We start from the raw sequence: 19,684 nt of genomic DNA, 5'->3' as shown, positions 1-19,684 counted from the left end.
TCTTCACAGTCCAACTCTCACATCCATACATGACCACTGGGAAAACCACAGCCTTGACTAGACAGACCTTTGTTGGCAAAGTAATGTCTCTGCTTTTCAATATGCCATCTAGGTTGGTCATAACTTTCCTTCCAAGGGGTAAGCGTCTTTTAATTTCATAGCTGCAATCACCATCTGCAGTGATTTTTGAGTCCCGCAAAAATAAAGTCTGACACTGTTTCCACTGTTTCCCCATCTATTTCCCATGAAGTGATGGGACCAGATGCCATGATCTTCGTTTTCTGAATGTTGAGCTTTAAGCCAACTTTTTTCACTCTCCTCTTTCACTTTCATCAAGAGGCTTTTTAGTTCCTCTTCACTTTCTGCCATAAGGGTGGTGTCATCTGCATATCTGAGGTTATTGATATTTCTCCTGGCAATCTTGATTCCAGCTTGTGCTTCTTCCAGCCCAGTGTTTCTTATGATGTATTCTGCAAAGAAATTAAATAAGCAGGGGGACAATATACAGCCTTGACGTACTCCTTTTCCTATTTGGAACCAGTCTGTTGTTCCATGTCCAGTTCTAACTGTTGCTTCCTGACCTGCATACAGGTTTCTCAAGAGGCAGGTCAGGTGGTCTGGTATTCCCATCTCTTTCAGAATTTTCCACAGTTTATTGTGATCCACACAGTCAAAGGCTTTGGCATAGTCAATAAAGCAGATGTTTTTCTGGAACTCTCTTGGTTTTTTGATGATCCAGTGGATGTTGGCAATTTGATCTCTGGTTCCTCTGCCTTTTCTAAAACCAGCTTGAACATCTGGAAGTTTACAGTTCATGTATTGCTGAAGCCTGGCTTGGAGAATTTTGAGCATTACTTTACTAGCGGGTGAGATGAGTGCAATTGTGCAGTAGTTTGAGCATTCTTTGGTATTGCCTTTCTTTGGGATTGGAATGAAAACTGACCTTTTCCAGTCCTGTGGCCACTGCTGAGTTTTCCAAATTTGCTGGCATATTGAGTGCAGCATTTTCACAGCATCATCTTTCAGGATTTGAAACAGCTCAACTGGAATTCCATCATCTCCACTAGCTTTGTTCGTAGTGATGCTTCCTAAGGCCCACTTGACTTCACATTCCAGGATGTCTGGCTCTAGGTGAGTGATCACACCATTGTGATTATCTTGGTCATGAAGATCTTTTTTGTATAGTTCTTCCGTGTATTCTTGCCACCTCTTAATATCTTCTGCTTCTGTTAGGTCCCTACCATTTCTGTCCTTTATCGAGCCCATCTTTGCATGAAATGTTCCCTTGGTATCTCTAATTTTCCTGAAGAGATCTCTAGTCTTTCCCATTCTATTGTTTTCCTCTATTTCTTTGCATTGATCTCCGAGGAAGGCTTTCTTGTCTCTTCTTGCTATTCTTTGGAACTCTGCATTCAGATGCTTGTATCTTTCCTTTTCTCCTTTGCTTTTCGCTTCTCTTCTTTTCACAGCTATTTGTAAGGCCTCCTCAGACAGCCATTTTGCTTTTTGCATTTCTTTTCCATGGGGATGGTCTTGATCTCTGTCTCCTGTACAATGTAACGAACCTCATTCAATAGTTCATCAGGCACTCTGTCTATCAGATCTAGTCCCTTAAATCTATTTCTCACTTCCACTGTATAATCATAAGGGATTTGATTTAGGTCATACCTGAATGGTCTAGTGGTTTTCCCTACTTTCTTCAATTTGAGTCTGAATTTGGCAATAAGGAGTTCATGATCTGAGCCACAGACAGCTCCTGGTCTTGTTTTTGCTGACTGTATAGAGCTTCTCCATCTTTGGCTGCAAAGAATATAATCAGTCTGATTTCGGTGTTGACCATCTGGTGATGTCCATGTGTAGAGTCTTCTCTTGCGTTGTTGGAAGAGGGTGTTTGCTATGACCAGTGCATTTTCTTGGCAAAACTCTATTAGTCCTTGCCCTGCTTCATTCCATATTCCAAGGCCAAATTTGCCTGTTACTCCAGGTGTTTCTTGACTTCCTACTTTTGCATTCCAGTCCCCTATAATGAAAAGGACATCTTTTTTGGGTGTTAGTTCTAAAAGGTCTTATAGGTCTTCATAGAACAGTTCAACTTCAGCTTCTTCAGTGTTACTGGTTGGTGCATAGACTTGGATTAACGTGAAATTGAATGATTTGCCTTGGAAATGAACAGAGATCATTCTGTCGTTTTTGAGATTTCATCCAAGTACTGCATTTCGGACTCTTTTGTTGACCATGATGGCTACTCCATTTCTTCTACGGGATTCCTGCCCGCAGTAGTAGATATAATGGTCATCTGAGTTAAATTCACCCATTCCAGTCCATTTTAGTTCACTGATTCCTAGAATGTTGACGTTCACTCTTGCCATCTCTTGTTTGACCACTTCCAATTTGCCTTGATTCATGGACCTGACATTCCAGGTTCCTATGCAATATTGCTCTTTACAGCATCGGACCTTGCTTCCATCACCAGTCACATCCACAACTGGGTATTGTTTTCGCTTTGGCTCCATCCCTTCATTCTTTCTGGAGTTATTTGTCCATTGATCTTCAGTAGCATATTGGGCACCTACTGACCAGGGGAGTTCCTCTTTCAGTATCCTATCATTTTGTCTTTTCATACTGTTCATGGGGTTCTCAAGGCAAGAATACTGAAGTGGTTTGCCCTTCCCTTCTCCAGTGGACCACACTGTGTCAGACCTCTCCACCATGCCCGCCCATCTTGGGTGGCCCCACAGAGCATGATTTAGTTTCATTAGCTACCCCACGTCCGAGGTCAGGGGAGGCAGCCTAGAGGAGCTACCCCGCGTCCGAGGTCAGGGGCGGCGGCTGAGAGCGCCAGGCTGTGACAGTGCAGGAGCAGCCGAGAAGAGCTACCCCCGCTGGAGGCCAGGGGCGGCAGCTGGGAGGAGCTGCCCCACGCCCGAGGCCAGGGGTGGTGGCCACGAGGAGAGACCCCAAGTCCAAGGAGCGGTGGCTGCGTGGGTGCCAGAGGGCCTAGAGGAGCTATTCCACATTCAAGGTCGGGAGGGGCGGTCGGGAGGAGATATCCCTCATCCAAGGTAAAGAGCAGCAGCTGTGCTTTGCTGGAGCAGCCATGAAGAGATACCCCACGCCCAAGGTAAGAGAAACCCAAGTAAGATGGTAAGTGTTGCAAGAGGGCAGACACACTGAAACCATACTCACAGAAAACTAGTCAATCTAATCACACTAGGACCACAGCCTTGTCTAACTCAATGATGGATGAATAGACAAGTTCAAATGGAGCAGGAAAAGGAGAGGATGGTGGTAGAAAAAGGCAGAGGATACAAAATGTGTAAAGGCACACAGAGAAGAAAGGGGATGAGGTGTTTTGGGTAAAAGAAATGTAGTAGGAAGGGTAGACTGTAAAGGACTTCCTATGTCATCCCAGGTTCTGGGCTTCAACCAGTTGATGCCGGGCTTCAACGTGCTAAAGAATCATTCAGGGACACTGCTAAAATACAGGTTCTAGTTCAGTGGTGTGTAGTAGCACCCAAGATACTGCATTTCTACCAAGTTCCTATGTGATGTTGGAGCTAATGGTCCATGGACCATGCGAGTAGCAAGGCTTAGACAAAACAGACTTCGGAGAGAGTCTTAGAGAGTAAATCTAATTTGTTGTTGCTCAGTCGCCAAGTCATGTCTGACCCTGTGACCTCATGGACTGCAGCAAACCAGGCCTCCCTGTCCCCCACCATCTCCTGGAATTTGCCCAGGTTCATGTTCATCAAATGATTATATTCATTTATTAGGAAACTCATTGGACTACAGTGTGGAGGATGGACTGAAGTTGCAGGTACTCAGAAATTCTTACTTAATGGAGACCACCACTATCCGTAATAACCTAACACTAGAGAACTGTGGACTCTCAACATTTGAATGGCCTTAGAGATTATGTGGTTGAATTCTGTCTCCTTACAAAATATGAGAGAACTTTCACAAGGTGAATAGAGCTCCCCAGGGTCAGATAGCTAGTGGTGTCAGAGGTGGGGGTTAGGAACCCAGATATTCTAACTAAAATCTATTTAACCATGTTTTTTTCCTGCCAACTTCCTCACTTTAGGACATCAACTTATGTTCAGAGTTGAATCACTAGAATTATGAAGAAAAAAGAACCTTCAGCCATTCTGAATTATGGAGGCCGTGGTTTAAGAGCCAGGTTAGGAAGCCTCCTATGTTGGTAGGTCACTGGGCAGAATTTCTAGGTGTTAGATTCCATGTGGCTCTTCTTTCTGTCCTGTCTCTTTGAAAACATGTCAGAAAAACAGATTCTCTTGTGGGCAAGTAGGTTCATATCTACCTGCTCTTGGTGGGTGCTCCAAACCTGCTTCATAGCTATAGGAATGTTTAGATGGAGCAGAAAGATGGAGAGAAAAGGGAACTGACAAAACTTACATGCCTACTATGTACCATGTACTTACACACATTATGATTTAATTTAAATTCTTACAAGGCCCTTATAAAAACACATTTTTATTTCACACTTCAGGAAAGAGAGGGTCCTAGAAGAGAAAAGAATTCATTAAAAAAAAGAGGAAATAGTGAATGGAGGCAACAGGGCTAGAAGTATTTGGGAAACACAGAAGGATCCAGAAAAGCAGAGTCATTTTAGTTATCTCTAATATGTGGGGGTCCTGGTATCCCAGGGAAACAGCAGGATAGAGTGAAAACACAGACGCTGCGAGGGTTCTAGATAAACAAGCAGGACTTTGAAGAAAGCCACTTCTAGGCTAAGAGGAATCTGATTAAAAAGGTTAAAGTAACACCAACCAGATGCAGTGTTTTGAGCTTGCAAACAGGATCTTACTCCATAACAGGAAGTAAATCCTGTCTGCTCATGCAATCACATGACTGCTGTTTTATCAGCCCAACAAGTAGCTGACACATTGAGAAAGAGCTGACTTCAGTCTTTCTTGGAGCTTGTGGAAATGGAGAGGCAACAGAAAAAAAAAAAAAATGCTATTAACCATGCCATCTCAGCAAGAATTTTACTTAGACCTAGTAAAGATGTGATTTTTTGAGAATCTTGGAAGTTAAAATGTTTGAACTCCAATGGCCTAAGGGAAAACTGATACAGCCAACTCTGAATTAAGAACAGTAAAAGTCATAAGAAATGTCATCCACTTTAAAGGGATAGGGTTAAGGTTTGTAAAAATTCAGTAACAGAAGACCAAAAACAAGTCTCATTTAAAGGCTTATAGAATACGTCATCTTTCATTTATCCCTTATGCCACAATAGCAATTCAAACTAATTAACCTAAGCACATGCTGACCCTGTGCTAAACACTATTAATGGATTATCTCATTTTAATACTCATAACTCCATAATGTAGGTATGGCTGCAATTAAATGGAGGAAGAAAGGAGAAGCTTTTCTTCTAACATGTCAAAAACAGATCCAGAAGGTGGACAAATCCCCACTGTGTTAATGGTAACATTCAGGGAGGATTTATATACTGCTCATGGATGCCCGGGGCACATGACCACTCTCTGCTAGTACCACCATACTATTCATCTGGAAAATGCTTGCTTGGGTAACAATTTCTCAGCAATCATCTGTTATTACCTCCCTTTTGCAAGCTCCCCATCATTTAACCAATGTTGAAATGAGTCTGTAAAACATGCCTTAAGGGGGCCATCTGGCAGAAACCTTCCCCACTTTCTTCAGGGTAGGACATTTCATCACGTCCATGAACAGTCTAGACACAGCTTCTAGAGGCCAGAGCTTGATATCAAATCCTGCTAAAATGAGATTTTCCTCACCCAACTCCACTGGTCCTATTTGGAACGGGCAGGGCTCTGATGAAATGCAAGCAGAATTTTGCTTTGTGGGGCTACGGACACTGGGAGGAAGGGGAGCTGCCATATATTATCTCATCTCCCTCTGCACTGCCTGGGATATAGAGACCTCTTCTCTGACCTGGGCTCAGAGACACTGTAGGGGTGGAAGCTGCAGAGGCCAAGCCACCGCTACTATGGAGACCTCTGGATTCTTATGGTGGAGAGAGATCCTTTTAGTCCCAGATCATAGTTACCCATGCTCAGTCATCGGCGTGATGGTCGCAGCAACAAGACCTTGCAGCTTCTTCTTTGGGGAGGCCATCGAGTTGCTGAAATGTCTGGAAAACATATAATGTCCTTCCTGTCTTCGAGAAATGTCAATTAATGATAAACTCTGGGGCAAAGTCCATTCCTACACAGTTTAGAACTGTGAAAAATGCTTACAAGTTTACAAACACAGAGCAAATGAGAGGAATGTAAGATGTGAGAGCTTTACACTATAAAGGAGGAAACTATATTTTAAAGACAGCAGAGATGGAGACAAGAGGGTAATGTTTTAGGAAAATACCACTGGAAAGGACTCCCAGCTTATCTATACAGATGACCAAGGCAGTTTGAAACCTCAGAGAGCAGGGATGAAAACCAGCAGAAGAAAGAATATGAACCAAATTCAGCAAGGTCAAATACATCACTCAGGTTGAAATCTGGTCAGGAGAAAAGGGACAGTCTTATGTCTTTTCATAACTTCATATGGTTGAGCAAGAATCTCCCCTAAGACCAGTATTTAAGCCTTAAAAGGCTTCAGTGTGAGCTACATGATTATCATTAGATTTACCTAACTATCCTTTCATATTCTAGTTTTAATCAGTTTTTCCCTGTTTCCCTGGCTTTAGTAAATCACATCACAAATACGACATTCACCTCTTCCCCACTAGACCAAGCCCCCCCATGACAGGAAATAGATTTCATGTGTCTTTGCTTTCCCTGAACTGAGTGCTCTGTTGGACACCTTGTGTTCAATTAAAAAGTGATGGATATGTGAGTGATTGGGCTTCCCTGGTGGCTCAGATGGTAAAGAGTCTGCCTGCAGTGCAGGAGACCCAGGTTCAATCCCTGGGTCAGGAAGATCCCCTGGAGAAGGAAATGGCAACCCACTCCAGTACTCTTGCCTGGAAAATCCCATGGATGGAGGAGCCTGGCAGGCTACAGTCCATGGGGTCGCAAAGAGTTGGACACAACTGAGTGACTTCACTTTCTTCTTTCTATGTGAGTGATTGAATGAGGTGTCCAGATTGTAGCTGGATGATTACTTCCACAGAGATCTCTGCTGAGACAATGAACCTCGCAAACACTCATTTGGGGTAAAAGGATCCCTCACCACCTGGCTGAGAATGTACCTGCTCATAACCAGCATAAAAAAGCCAAGAAGTTGCCCAAAACAGGCAAAGAGAGGCATCAAGCATCCTGGTTAATAGCCTAGATTCCACAGGAGGCTACCTGGTTCATCTCCCACCTCTGCCATTTAACTACTTCCAGAAGCACTATTAATTTTTGAGCTGGAGGACATGAAAATTTGAAGGCACACATGCAAAGTCTAACAATTGAAGAAGAAAATAAAACATAATCAGACAGTATTTGGTGACAATTATACAAAAGATGTTTGGCTTCGTGAAAAGTTAGTGATGTCTATAATTAACAAGAGAGAGTATATTATAGTTCTGAAGTGAAAGTGAAGTCGCTCAGTCGTGTCCGACTCTTTGCGACCCCGTGGACTGTAGCCTACCAGGCTTCTCTGTCCATGGGATTCTCCAGGCTAGAATACTGGAGGGGGTTACCATTTCCTTCTCCAGGGGATCTTCCCGACTCAGGGATCGAACCTGGGTCTCACGCATTGGCGGCAGACGCTTTAACCTCTGAGCCACAGGGATGCCCCATTATAGTTCTGAGGTCACTTTTAAAAACCAAATGCCAGACTCCCTGGTGGTGCAACAGGTAAGAATCCACCTGCCAACACAGAGGACATAGGTTCGATCCCTGGTCCCCGAAGATTCCATGTGCTTTAAAACTAAGCCTGTGCACATCCACTGAGCCTGAGCTCTAGAGCCCCAAAGCTACAACTCGAGCCTGTGCTTCGCAACAAGAGAAGCCACTGCAATGAGAAGCCAGCACGCCCGCAAGGAAGAGTAGCCTCCCCATGCTCACCACAACTAGAGAAAGTCCACGCACAGCAACAAAGACCTAGAGCACCAAAAAAAAGAAAACAAAAAAAACACCAATGCCCACTATGCTTACATTTGACCCACATAATGTAATATTATGGACTATTCTATTGTGTTCATTTTTTATAACTGTTAATCTCATCTCCCCAGATAGGAGCATAAACTTCCAGAGTACAGAGATCACTTCTACTTTTTCTGTATCCCCTAAGATCCTGGCTCAAGTGAGCTCTTGAAGCTAGAAACAGGGCAGAACAAGGACAAAAACATGGAAGGGTACAGGTGGCAAAACATTGTTTTTGCGGCTGGCCAATGGTGATACCTCCCCTTACAAAGAGATACATCCCTGGTGAGCTCTGCTCCTGAAATTAAGCCCAAAGCCTTTGAGTAGTTTTGCTCTGTACTGAAGGGCAACAAAGGGAACCTTACCAGATATAAAGGATACTAGGATTTCTCTGACTTCTCCTAGTTTGAAGATGCCACTAAATCCTGTTGGAAGTTTTGAAAGAGAAATGTAATCACCTGGCCTATGGGGAAAATGCAAGGCCAAGAACACAGGACCCTGTCTACCCCAGAGGAAGGTCTGAGCACCAAACGAGGCTGACGCTGTGTCCACTGCACGCCGTCAACTGCACGCATCCTCCTCCTGCACGCATCTCAACTCAGGACAGCCTAAAGCAAACCTGCCATCTGATCATCTAAACAGTCTTCGTTTGCTCCTTACAGTAGCAGGGTTAGAGCTCTAGGTCTGGATTCAGACTTCCTGTATCCACATCCTGGCTCCACCACTTACCAGCTGGGTGACCTCAGGACTACTACTTAACCTCTCTGTGCTTCAGGTTCCCCTTCAGTAAACGGGGATAACCGTAATCACTTTTCATAGGGGTGCTGAGAGAATTACATGAATAGTCTTGCCTGGTAACTATAGGTGAGAATAGGCAGCTTTCCTTTATCAGCACCGTTTCCTGTCATCTCAGCTCCGTCCGCACCACCTCCCCAACCCTGGCTACTCTTTTCTATTCAGGGACTAAGTCATTTCCTTTCCATCTGTTATCTTCTTTCCCTGCAACCCTTCCCGCTCCCCTTACTGTCCCTCTCATAACTTACACATCGTTAATCACCTCTTATCTAGACCAATGAGCACAACTCCATATTAAAGGGGCTCAAGAAGGTTCAAGAGATAAAAGTTCAGAGAGCTAGGTTCCATATCAAGTCTCCTAGAGGCCGTACACTCTAGATTTCCATATTCTTGTGCTTTCAGCTGCATTTATTTCATATTTAGGGCAGTTACCAGGATATTCTTAGGATGGTCAAAAGCCTGGACTGGCAAGATAGAAAGACTTATCTATCTATCAATGTCTCAGATTAAGCGCACTTAAATACAGCTTGCTTTGTTAAAAGATATGAGGCTTGGGATAAGAGTTGGGAATCACTGTCCTAACCCCAACTCTCTTCTCCAACATAGGCAGGCTACCAGATTAACCTAGTAGCTCAGACATTTCTGATCTTGATTTGGCCCTGCTCAGAAAACACTAATTAACTTCTTCCTGGCTTCCACGGGACAAATACCCAATTTCCTGGTCTATTTTCTCTGCAGAGATCTCCCCACACCTGAGGTGCCCCAGTCCAGCTGGTCCCTGGTGCTCTGTTGTAACCGACCTTGTCTTGGCTCGCCTGTTCTCCCACCCAGAATGGCAGTATCTCCCATTTCAGCCCCTTCAGTATAACCAACTTTTGGAACTCACCTTAAATATGAGAGGACATTCTCTGATCCCCTAAATGAAAATAATTTCTTACTCTTTTAGAATTCCCTCAAACATTTGCTTTTCACTAAAAACTACATCAGAGATAGGTAGTTCTGGCTCTTCTTTTCCAGTGTAAGCCGTCAGGGGGCAAGAAGGGTTCAAAAATCTATCTTTGTGTGGAGCAATACACTAAATAAATGAGCAGTTTGCTGGCTTTAGAAACCGTGGAAATGCTTCAGGAAGTGAAGTGAAGTAAAAGTCGCTCAGTCTTGTCTGACTCTTTGCGACCCCATGGTCCATGGGGTTCTCCAGGCCAGAATACTGGAGTGGGTAGCCTTTCCCTCCTCCAGGGGACCTTCCCAACCCAGCGATCGAACCCAGGTCTCCTGCATTGCAGGCGGATTCTTTACCAGCTGAGTCACGAGGGAAAATAAATGAGCAAAGTTTACCGGCTTTGCAAACTGTGAAACTGCTTCAGGAAGAGATGGAGTTAAAAAAAAAAAAATCACAACCCTGGTAACTGAGAATGATCCGTATTTTGTAAATAGGAGTATTTAGAATATCATTACTTAAACACTTATTACTCTCGAAATCTTAACACCTCTTTCCACAGACAAGAATCCTTAGTGCAAAGAATTCAAGCTGCCTAAGTCAAGCTCTCTTAAAGGAACAAAGTTAAAAAAAATCGCTGGGGGAGGAAGAGGAAGATGCAGTTCTAGGCGTGGAGAGTCACTCGAGAGACAGAAACAGAGAAACTAAACACACAAAAATGCAGAAATACAGCGTCCCATCAAATGAAGGGGCTGTATCACACTTAATTCCTAAACTCTCTTCTCCCCCAGTGGCTGACTCTGATCATTTTAAAAAAAGGATCCTTGAGGCCCGGCTCTGCGGTCTGGACAGAACCTAGCGGAGTGGGTCCCCCTTCCCGTCTGTCCGTCCGGACACTACCCCCGGGCCGGAGGGTGTCGCGTTCACACTCCCCCAGACTCCATTTCCCATCTCCCCAGCCTTGACCTTTGCGTCCGGCCGTCACGGTCTCACGCACCCCCGAGTCCACTCCCCGCCGCCCCTCTGCGCTTATTCCCTGTCTGTCTGTTTCCATGCGTCCGTCCGTCGGTGCGTCCGTCCACGCCGCCCGGCCGCGCTCACCCAGCCGCCGCGAGGCCGCCTGCGCCGCTGCGCTCCGGCTCCCAGGGGCGTTCTTTATCGCGGCAGCCGCGCACCACGTGCCCGCCCCGCCCGGCCCGGGAGCTGCAGTTCCTCCCGCGCCGCCCGCGGCGCAAGGCCGGGCGCACAGGTGGAGTTCCCTCTCCCCGGGGTGCCCCCGCCAACGCCGGGGTCTGGCTGCGCACAGGCGCGCAGCTCCGGCTCCCCAACAGTTGTGAGCAGCTGGGTTCTCCGAGCGCGCGCTCATCCCGTCCGTCCTGCACCTCCCCTCAGGTGCAGCCACACCTATCTTTTCTTTTTCATCTGCTGGGCTGGTTCTTCCCCTTCTGGGCTCCTTTCTGTGTTAACCTGCCTTCTGCCCGAGGCCCTGCAACAACGGATTTGGAAATTCGGGCTGCTGTTCTAGAAGCCTGCTGAGAACACTGCCTGCCCCTTGGGGATTCCCTGATCTTCCTGCTCCAGCTGCTGCCCCAACCCCGCAGGTTCTCCTGTTAGAAAGAGATACACCTAGAGATTGTTGTCATACTGAGTGAAGTGAGTCAGAAGGACAAATATCACATGATGTTGCATGTAAGTGGAATCTAAAAAAATGGTAAAATGAACTAATTTGTGAAACAGAGATACAGTCAGTTAGAGAACACAAACTTGCCTGTTGCAAGGAGTGAAAGGGAGGAGTGATAAATGGGGAGATTGGGACTAACACATACACATACACACTACTATGTATAAAATAAATAACTAATAAGGACCTACTGTATAACACAGGGAACTCTATTCAGTACTCTGTAATGACCTAAATGGGAAAGGAATTAAAAAAAAAAAAGATATATGTATAGGTATAAATGATTCACTGAAACTAACGCAACGTTATGAATCAGTATATTCCAGTTTTTAAAAAGAGATGAACGGATATTAAAAGCAGATTTGTTACTAATACGACAGCTTTTCTGGCTTATTCTGGAGAACAATTGAAAGAATTTGGAAAGAAAAAGTATTTTTAACCAAAATACCTCTACTTGTAGAAATGTCAAAGAGTTTATTTTCTAATACTAAGTGCTGTGTTAATAAATCAGAAACACAAGCAGAAGCAAGTCCCTCAGCTTTCTCTTGCTGATGTGAATTAACCTCAGTTTTCCATAAAAGACAATAGGCAATGCTAAATAAGCATTTAGAAAAAATGAATTTCCTGAAGTGCTTTCTAGTTTGCAAAGTGCTTTTAAATCCATTAGGATAGGTCTTTTGTTGCACGTTGCACCAGAAATTAATTCGTTCAGTTCAGTTCAGTCGCTCAATCGTGTCCGACTCTTTGTGACCCCATGAACTGTAGCACGCCAGGCCTCCCTGTCCATCACCAACTCCCAGAGTTCACTCAAACTCAAGTCCATCAGGTCGGTGATGCCATCCAGCCATCTCATCCTCGGTCGTCCCCTTCTCCTCCTCCTCCAATCCCTCCCAGCATCAGAGTCTTTCCAATGAGTCAACTCTTCGCATGAGGTGGCCAAAGTACTGGAGCTTCAGCTTTAGCATCATTCCTTCCAAAGAAATCCCAGGACTGATCTCCTTCAGAATGGACTGGTTGGATCTCCTTGCAGTCCAAGGGACTCTCAAGAGTCTTCTCCAACACCACACTTCAAAAGCATTAATTCTTCGGCATTCAGCTTTCTTCCCAGTCCAACTCTCACATCCATACATGACCACTGGAAAAACCATAGCCTTGACTAGACGGACCTTTGTTGGCAAAGTAATGTCTCTGCTTTTCAATATGCTATCTAGGTTGGTCATAACTTTCATTCCAAGGAGCAAGCCTCTTTTAATTTCATGGCTGCAGTCACCATCTGCAGTGATTTTGGAGCCCAGAAAAATAAAGTCTGACACTGTTTCCCCATCTATGTCCCATGAAGTGATGGGACCAGATGCCATGATCTTCATTTTCTGAATGTTGAGCTTTAAGCCAACTTTTTTCACTCTCCTCTTTCACTTTCATCAAGAGGCTTTTTAGCTCCTCTTCACTTTCTGCCATAAGGGTGGTGTCATCTGCATATCTGAGGTTATTGATATTTCTCCTGGCAATCTTGATTCCAGCTTGTGCTTCTTCCAGCCCAGCGTTTCTCATGATGTACTCTGAATATAAGTTAAATAAGCAGGGTGACAATATACACCCTTGACGTACTCCTTTTCCTATTTGGAACCAGTCTGTTGTTCCATGTCCAGTTCTAACTGTTGCTTCCTGACCTGCATATAGGTTTCTCAAGAGGCAGGTCAGGTGGTCTGGTATTCCCATCTCTTGGAGAATTTTCCACAGTTTATTGTGATCCACACAGTCAAAGGCTTTGGCATAGTCAATAAAGCAGAAATAGATGTTTCTCTGGAACTTTCTTGCCTTTGCAACGATCCATCGGATGTTGGCAATTTGATCTCTGGTTCCTCTGCCTTTTCTAAAACCAGCTTGAACATCTGGACATATTCCTGAAGCTTGGTTTGGAGAATATTGAGCATTACTTATACAGCATGTGAGGTGAATGCAATTGTGTGGTAGTTTGAGCACTCTTTGGCATTACCTTTCTTTGGGATTAGAGTGAAAACTGACCTTTTCCAGTCCTGTGGCCACTGCTGAGTTTTCCAAATTTGCTGGCATATTGAGTGCAGCATTTTCACAGCATCATCTTTTAGGATTTGAAACAGCTCAACTGGAATTCCATCACCTCCATTAGCTTTGTTTGCAGTGATGCTTCCTAAGGCCCAGTTGACTTCACATTCCAGGATGTCCAGCTCTAGGTGAGTGTGAGTGATCACACCTTTGTGATCATCTGGGTCATGAAGATCTTTTTTGTACAGTTCTTCTGTGTATTCTTGCCACATCTTCTTATTAATGAATTCATAAAACAATCCTATATGGTGGGTACCATTTTTTTTTTAAGTCATACATTACAGATGAGGATGCATTCTCCCATTTTATAGATCAGAAACACGAGTTTAAAAAGCTTAAGTGATTTGCCAAAGGCTATAGAACCAGTGAGCAGTTGAGTTGTGATTTGATCTCCAGTTGTCTGGGAGCTGATACTATTAATTGCTACTGTGTTATCCTGCAAAAGAGGAAGGAAGGAAGAGTCCTAGTTACATCTGTTTGTTTCATTATGTTAAAAAGAATATTATATCCCAATGGGACAATGTTAGTATTTTTTTTCAAGGTCACGCTTGAAGACATTTTTAAAATTTTATTTCTTTTCATTTTTGGCTGTGCTGGGTCTGTTGCTGCTCGGGCTTTTCTCCAGTGGCACCACACTAGCGGTGCGTGGGCTGCTCGTTGCAGTGGCTTCTCTTGTTGCAGAGCGTGGGCTTTAGGTGTACGGGCTTCAGTAGTTGTGGCTGCTAGGCTCTAGAGCACAGGCTCAGTAGTTGTGGCTCTCGGGCTTAGTTGTTCCTCAGCATGTGGGATCTTCCCAGTGCAGGGATCGAATCCAGTCTTCTGCCTTGGCAGAAAGATTCTTCACCACTACCAAGGAAGCGCTCAAGTCACACTTTAATAGGTGAAAAATTAAGCACCTGAAAGATGTCGATCAGTAGGATTGATATTGCCAGCCAATAAGCCAATATTCTGAATCTATTTGATATAAATATTTTATAAATAACTATGTTTATTTATTGGAAAAGGAAATGGCCACTCACTCCAGTATTCTTGCCTGGGGAATCCCATGGACAAAAGAGCCTGGAGGGCTACAGTCCACAGGGTCACGGAGGGTTGGACACGACTGGGGCGACTTAGCATATGTTTATTTATATAAATATATAAATGTTTATATAAATTTGGTGCATGCATGCCAAGTCACTTATGTGCTAAGTCACCCTAGTCATTTCTGACTCTGTGTGACCCTATAGACTGCAGCCTGCCAAACTCCTCTGTCCATGGGATTCCCCAGGCAAGAATACTGGAGCGGGTTGCTATGCCCTCCTCCAGGGGATCTTCTCAACCCAGGGGTCGAACCCACATCTCCTGCATTGGCAGGTGGGTTCCTTACCACTAGGGCCGCCTGGCAATTCCTTATTATAATGTGTTAGGGTTTGCTAAGAAGCAGATGCTAACATGGAATTTGATGTGCAGGAGATTTTCAGAGGGAGGTAGCAAGGGAAGGCAGGAAGAGCCTTTAGGTTGTCATGGAGCTCTGATACCTCTGGAAGGAGAAGGAAAGAAAGAGGGTTGGGTGGGAAGAGTCTCATTAGAATGAGGGAGAGGTGTGCATATCCCAATATCCACCAACTGCTCTGAAGAAACTCACAGCCTCAACTATGAACTATGGGAAAGGCATTTATATATATATATATATACACACCTGTGTAAAGATATTAAGAAGCACTGAGAGGAGACTCCATGTGGATTGGTTGAGTATGTGTGTGTATTAGTAAGTGTGTGTATGATGAGGCAAGAGAGTCTCAGGGAGGTCTCCCTAGGGGAAGGTGACACCTAAGTTCAGTCTTAGACACTTGAGTAGGCCTTAGAAGAAGGAAGAGGCAAAACAAAACAAAACAAAACAAAACAAAACAAAACACCCCACTACGGGCTTCAAGTCCTCTGACACTTTTCTTTTTTAAAAACTTTTTTATTTTGTATTGGGATATAATTGTCACAATTAACAATGTGATAGTTTCAGGTGAACAGCAAAGGGACTCAGCTATACATATGCATGTATCCACTCTCCCCCAAACACCCCTCCCATCCAGGCTGCCACATGACATTGGGCAGAGTTCCCTGTGTTATACAGTAGGTCCTTGTTGGTTATCCATTTTAAATATGGCAGTGTGTACACGTCCATCCCAAACTCCCTAACTATCACTGCCCACCCTGACACTTTTCTGATGAGTGGCACGGACTCTGTGACATTTCATCTCTTGTTATCCAGTGTTATCTAATCACCTTCATTAACTATTTGTGCTTTTATTTTCTGCCCCATACGAACATAGCTAGTGGAGGTGATGGAATTCCAGTTGAGCTGTTTCAAATCCTGAAAGATGATGCTGTGAAAATGCTGCACTCAATATGCCAGCAAATTTGGAAAACTCAGCAGTGGCCACAGGACTGGAAAAGGTCAGTTTTCATTCCAATTCCGAAGAAAGGCAATGCTAAAGAATGCTCAAACTACCGCACAATTGCACTCATCTCACATGCTGGTAAAGTAATGCTCAAAATTCTCCAAGCCAGGCTTCAGCAATACGTGAATCGTGAACTCCCTGATGTTCAAGCTGGTTTTCGAAAAGGCAGAGGAACCAGAGATCAAATTGCCAACATATCCGCTGGATCATGGAAAAAGCAAGAGAGTTCCAGAGAGACATCTATTTCTGCTTTATTGACTATGCCAAAGCCTTTACAATGAACTGTGGAAAATTCTGAAAGAGATGGGAATACCAGACCACCTGACCTGCCTCTTGAGAAACCTATATGCAGGTCAGGAAGCAACAGTTAGAACTGGACATGGAACAACAGACTGGTTCCAAATAGGAAAAGGAGTACGTCAAGGCTGTATATTGTCACCCTGCTTATTTAACTTCTATGCGGAGTACATCATAAGAAACGCTGGACTGGAAGAAACACAAGCTGGAATCAAGATTGCCAGGAAAACTATCAATAACCTCAGATATGCAGATGACACCACCCTTATGGCAGAAAGTGAAGAGGAGCTAAAAAGCCTTTTGATGAAAGTGAAAGAGGAGAGTGAAAAAAGTTGGCTTAAAGCTCAACATTCAGAAAACGAAGATCATGGCATCTGGTCCCATCACTTCATGGGAAATAGATGGGGAAACAGTGTCAGACTTTATTTTTCTGGGCTCCAAAATCACTGCAGATGGTGACTGCAGCCATGAAATTAAAAGACGCTTACTCCTTGGAAGGAAAGTTATGACCAACCTAGATAGTATATTCAAAAGCAGAGACATTACTTTGCCGACTAAGGTCCGTCTAGTCAAGGCTATGGTTTTTCCAGTGGTCATGTATGGATGCGAGAGTTGGACTGGGAAGAAGGCTGAGCACCGAAGAATTGATGCCTTTGAAGTGTGGTGTTGGAGAAGACTCTTGAGAGTCCCTTGGACTGCAAGGAGATCCAACCAGTCCATTCTGAAGGAGATCAACCCTGGGATTTCTTTGGAAGGAATGATGCTAAAGCTGAAGCTCCAGTACTTTGGCCACCTCATGCGAAGAGTTGACTCATTGGAAAGACTCTGATGCTGGGAGGGATTGGAGGCAGGAGGAGAAGGGGACGATGGAGGATGAGATGGCTGGATGACATCACGGACTCGATGGACATGAGTCTGAGTGAACTCTGGGAGATGGTGATGGACAGGGAGGCCTGGTGTGCTGCGATTCATGGGGTCACAAAGAGTCGGACATGACTGACCGAATGAACTGAACTGACTGAGCACCACTGTGAGGTGCTCCAAGCAGGCATCAGGGCCCATTTCTTTGTTTTCATGCGGTGCAGAGAGCACAGTGTCTGTCCACATGGAGGCCAGAAACTTGGTGATTCAGAGAAAAGAGCCCAAGACTCTGGAGCACTGTAATTGATCAGAATGGCCACAGGCTCCATCTTTGGAGCAGGTTGTGGAGTCATATTACAAGCTCCTGAACTGCCGACTGTGGGTAAATGGTAATTTCCCCCAAAGGTTGCCCTTTTCTTCTTGTGAGGTTGTTGAAAGGTGCTAGTGCCAATTTCAACATATTTGTGCCAGTAGGGGTTTGATTACTTTGCTAGAATGGCTCACAGAACTCAGAGAAACATACAACTCAGGCATAGCCAGATGGAAGAGATGTTTACGGCAAGGCATGGAAAGAGGGTAAGGAGATTTTTTTCATGCCCTCACCACGCTGACTACTCTCCAAGTAAAACGGAGTGGGGCCCTGTGGGGCCCCAGGGCATGGAGGCCTCTGTTTTGTCCCCCATTTCTCAAAAGAAATTGGGCTTCCCTGGTGGCTGAGATGGTAAAGAATCCACCTGCATTGTGGGAGACTTGGGTTAGATCCCTGGGTTAGGAAGAGTCCCCTGGAGGAGGGCATGGAAACCCACTCCAGTATTCTTGCCTAGAGAATCCCATGGACAGAGGAGCCTGGCAGGCTGCAGTCCATGGGGTCAAAAAGAGTCGGACACGACTGAGTGACTAAGCACGTAGCGCAAGACTCCAGCCTCCATGGCCTTCCTTGAGTTACAAAGGGCAGATATGAACAGTTGCTAATCAAGGGAGAAGCAGCCAAGGAATCACGTGAGGCAAGATCAATGAGAAGTTTGTGAAGATTAGGAGACCCATCACATGAGGCCCTGCACACACCCTCAGCTTGTCAGAGACCTCTCCGTTGGGAGTTACAAGACTCCAAGTCAGATCCTCCTGGGTAGGGACATAGTTTTGCAAGGCAGGATCCCACTGTGTCCTCCTTTACCTGGCAAAGTAATAAAGCTCTTCTTTTCTACCCCTTCAGATTCTGTCTTCTCGTTTCTATTCAGCACTCGTGAACAGAGACCAGTTCAGTTCAGTTGCTCAGTCATGTCTGACTCTTTGTAACCCCAAGGATTGCAGCACCCCAGGCTTCCCTGTTCATCACCAACTCCTGGAGCTTGCTCAGACTCATGTCTATCGAGTCAGTGATGCCATCCAACCATCTCATCCTCTGGCATCCCCTTTTCCTCCTGCCTTCAATCTTTCCCAGCATCAGGGTCTTTTCCAATGAGTCGGTTCTTCACATCAGGTGGCCAAAATATTGGAGTTTCAGCTTCAGCATCAGTCCTTCCAATGAATATTCTGGACTGGTTTCCTTTAGGATTGACTGGTTGCAGTCCAAGAGACTCTCAAGAGGCTTCTCTAACACCACAGTTCAAAAGCATCAATTCTTCAGTGATCAGCTTTCTTTATAGTCCAACTCTCACATCCATACTGGAAAACCATAGCCTTGACTAGAGGGACCTTTGTTGGCAAAGTAATGTCTCTGCTTTTAAAAAAATTCATTTATTTTAATTGGAGTCTAATTACATAACAGTATTGTATTGGTTTTGCCATACATCAACATGAATCCGCCATGGGTGTATATGTGTTCCCCATCCTGAACCCCCCTCCCACCTCCCTCCCTGTACCATCCCTCTGGGTCATCCCAGTGCACCAGCCCCAAGCATCCTGTATCCTGCATCAAACCTGGACTGGCAATTTGCTTCTTGTATGATATGTTTCAATGCCATTCCCCCAAATCATCCCACCCTTGCCCTCTCCCACAGAGTCCAAAAGACTGTTCTATACATCTGTGTCTCTTTTGCTGTCTCTCATACAGGGTTATCATTACCATCTTTCTAAATTACATATATATGCGTTAGTATACTGCTTTTTAATATGCTGTCTAGGTTTGGTCATAGCTTTTCTTCCAAGGAGCAAGCATCTTTTAATTTCATGGCTACAGTCACCATCTGCAGTGATTTGCTCTTATCACTTAGGAATTCCAAGGGTGTTAGGCCCTCCATACCAGGAGCTGAATGAAGACCAAATATATATTTGTTACTACAGATCAAAATATCACAGTTGCCTTATTAGAAAAGAAGAAATGGATTTCAGACAGCTAACATGCTGTCTGAATGTGCTACATTGGAGCACATCCATGAAGGAAAGAGTGTTAAGTTGGATCTTAAAGTGTTGCCATCCATTGTGGACCAGAAACAGGCGTGTCCTTAAGTGAGCCGGAGTTGTTTCCATTCAGGGGAAAGAATGTATAACCAGCTTGCAGTTATGAGAA

At 44.6% G+C, this 19,684-nt stretch overlaps 1 protein-coding gene across 2 annotated transcripts in view; it reads right to left on the bottom strand.

Moving 5' to 3' along the window:
- The window catches only part of NPL (N-acetylneuraminate pyruvate lyase), a 42,578-nt gene extending 31,588 nt beyond the window's left edge, over positions 1 to 10,990 (bottom strand). For both annotated transcript variants that reach the window (XM_018060692.1, XM_018060693.1), the window contains exons 1-2: positions 10,915 to 10,990; positions 6,056 to 6,139 (exon numbers count right to left, since the gene is read on the bottom strand). In XM_018060692.1, the coding sequence (XP_017916181.1) occupies positions 6,056 to 6,123 (68 nt within the window). In that variant the 5' untranslated portion in view covers positions 6,124 to 6,139; positions 10,915 to 10,990. The remainder of the gene's footprint in view (positions 1 to 6,055; positions 6,140 to 10,914) is intronic.

This window comes from Capra hircus, chromosome 16 (genome assembly GCF_001704415.2).
Source record: "Capra hircus breed San Clemente chromosome 16, ASM170441v1, whole genome shotgun sequence".
Classification (NCBI taxonomy): Eukaryota; Metazoa; Chordata; class Mammalia; order Artiodactyla; family Bovidae; genus Capra; species Capra hircus.
The sequence above is the reverse complement of the archived record's forward strand: the minus strand, read 5'-3'. Positions and strand labels throughout refer to the sequence as shown.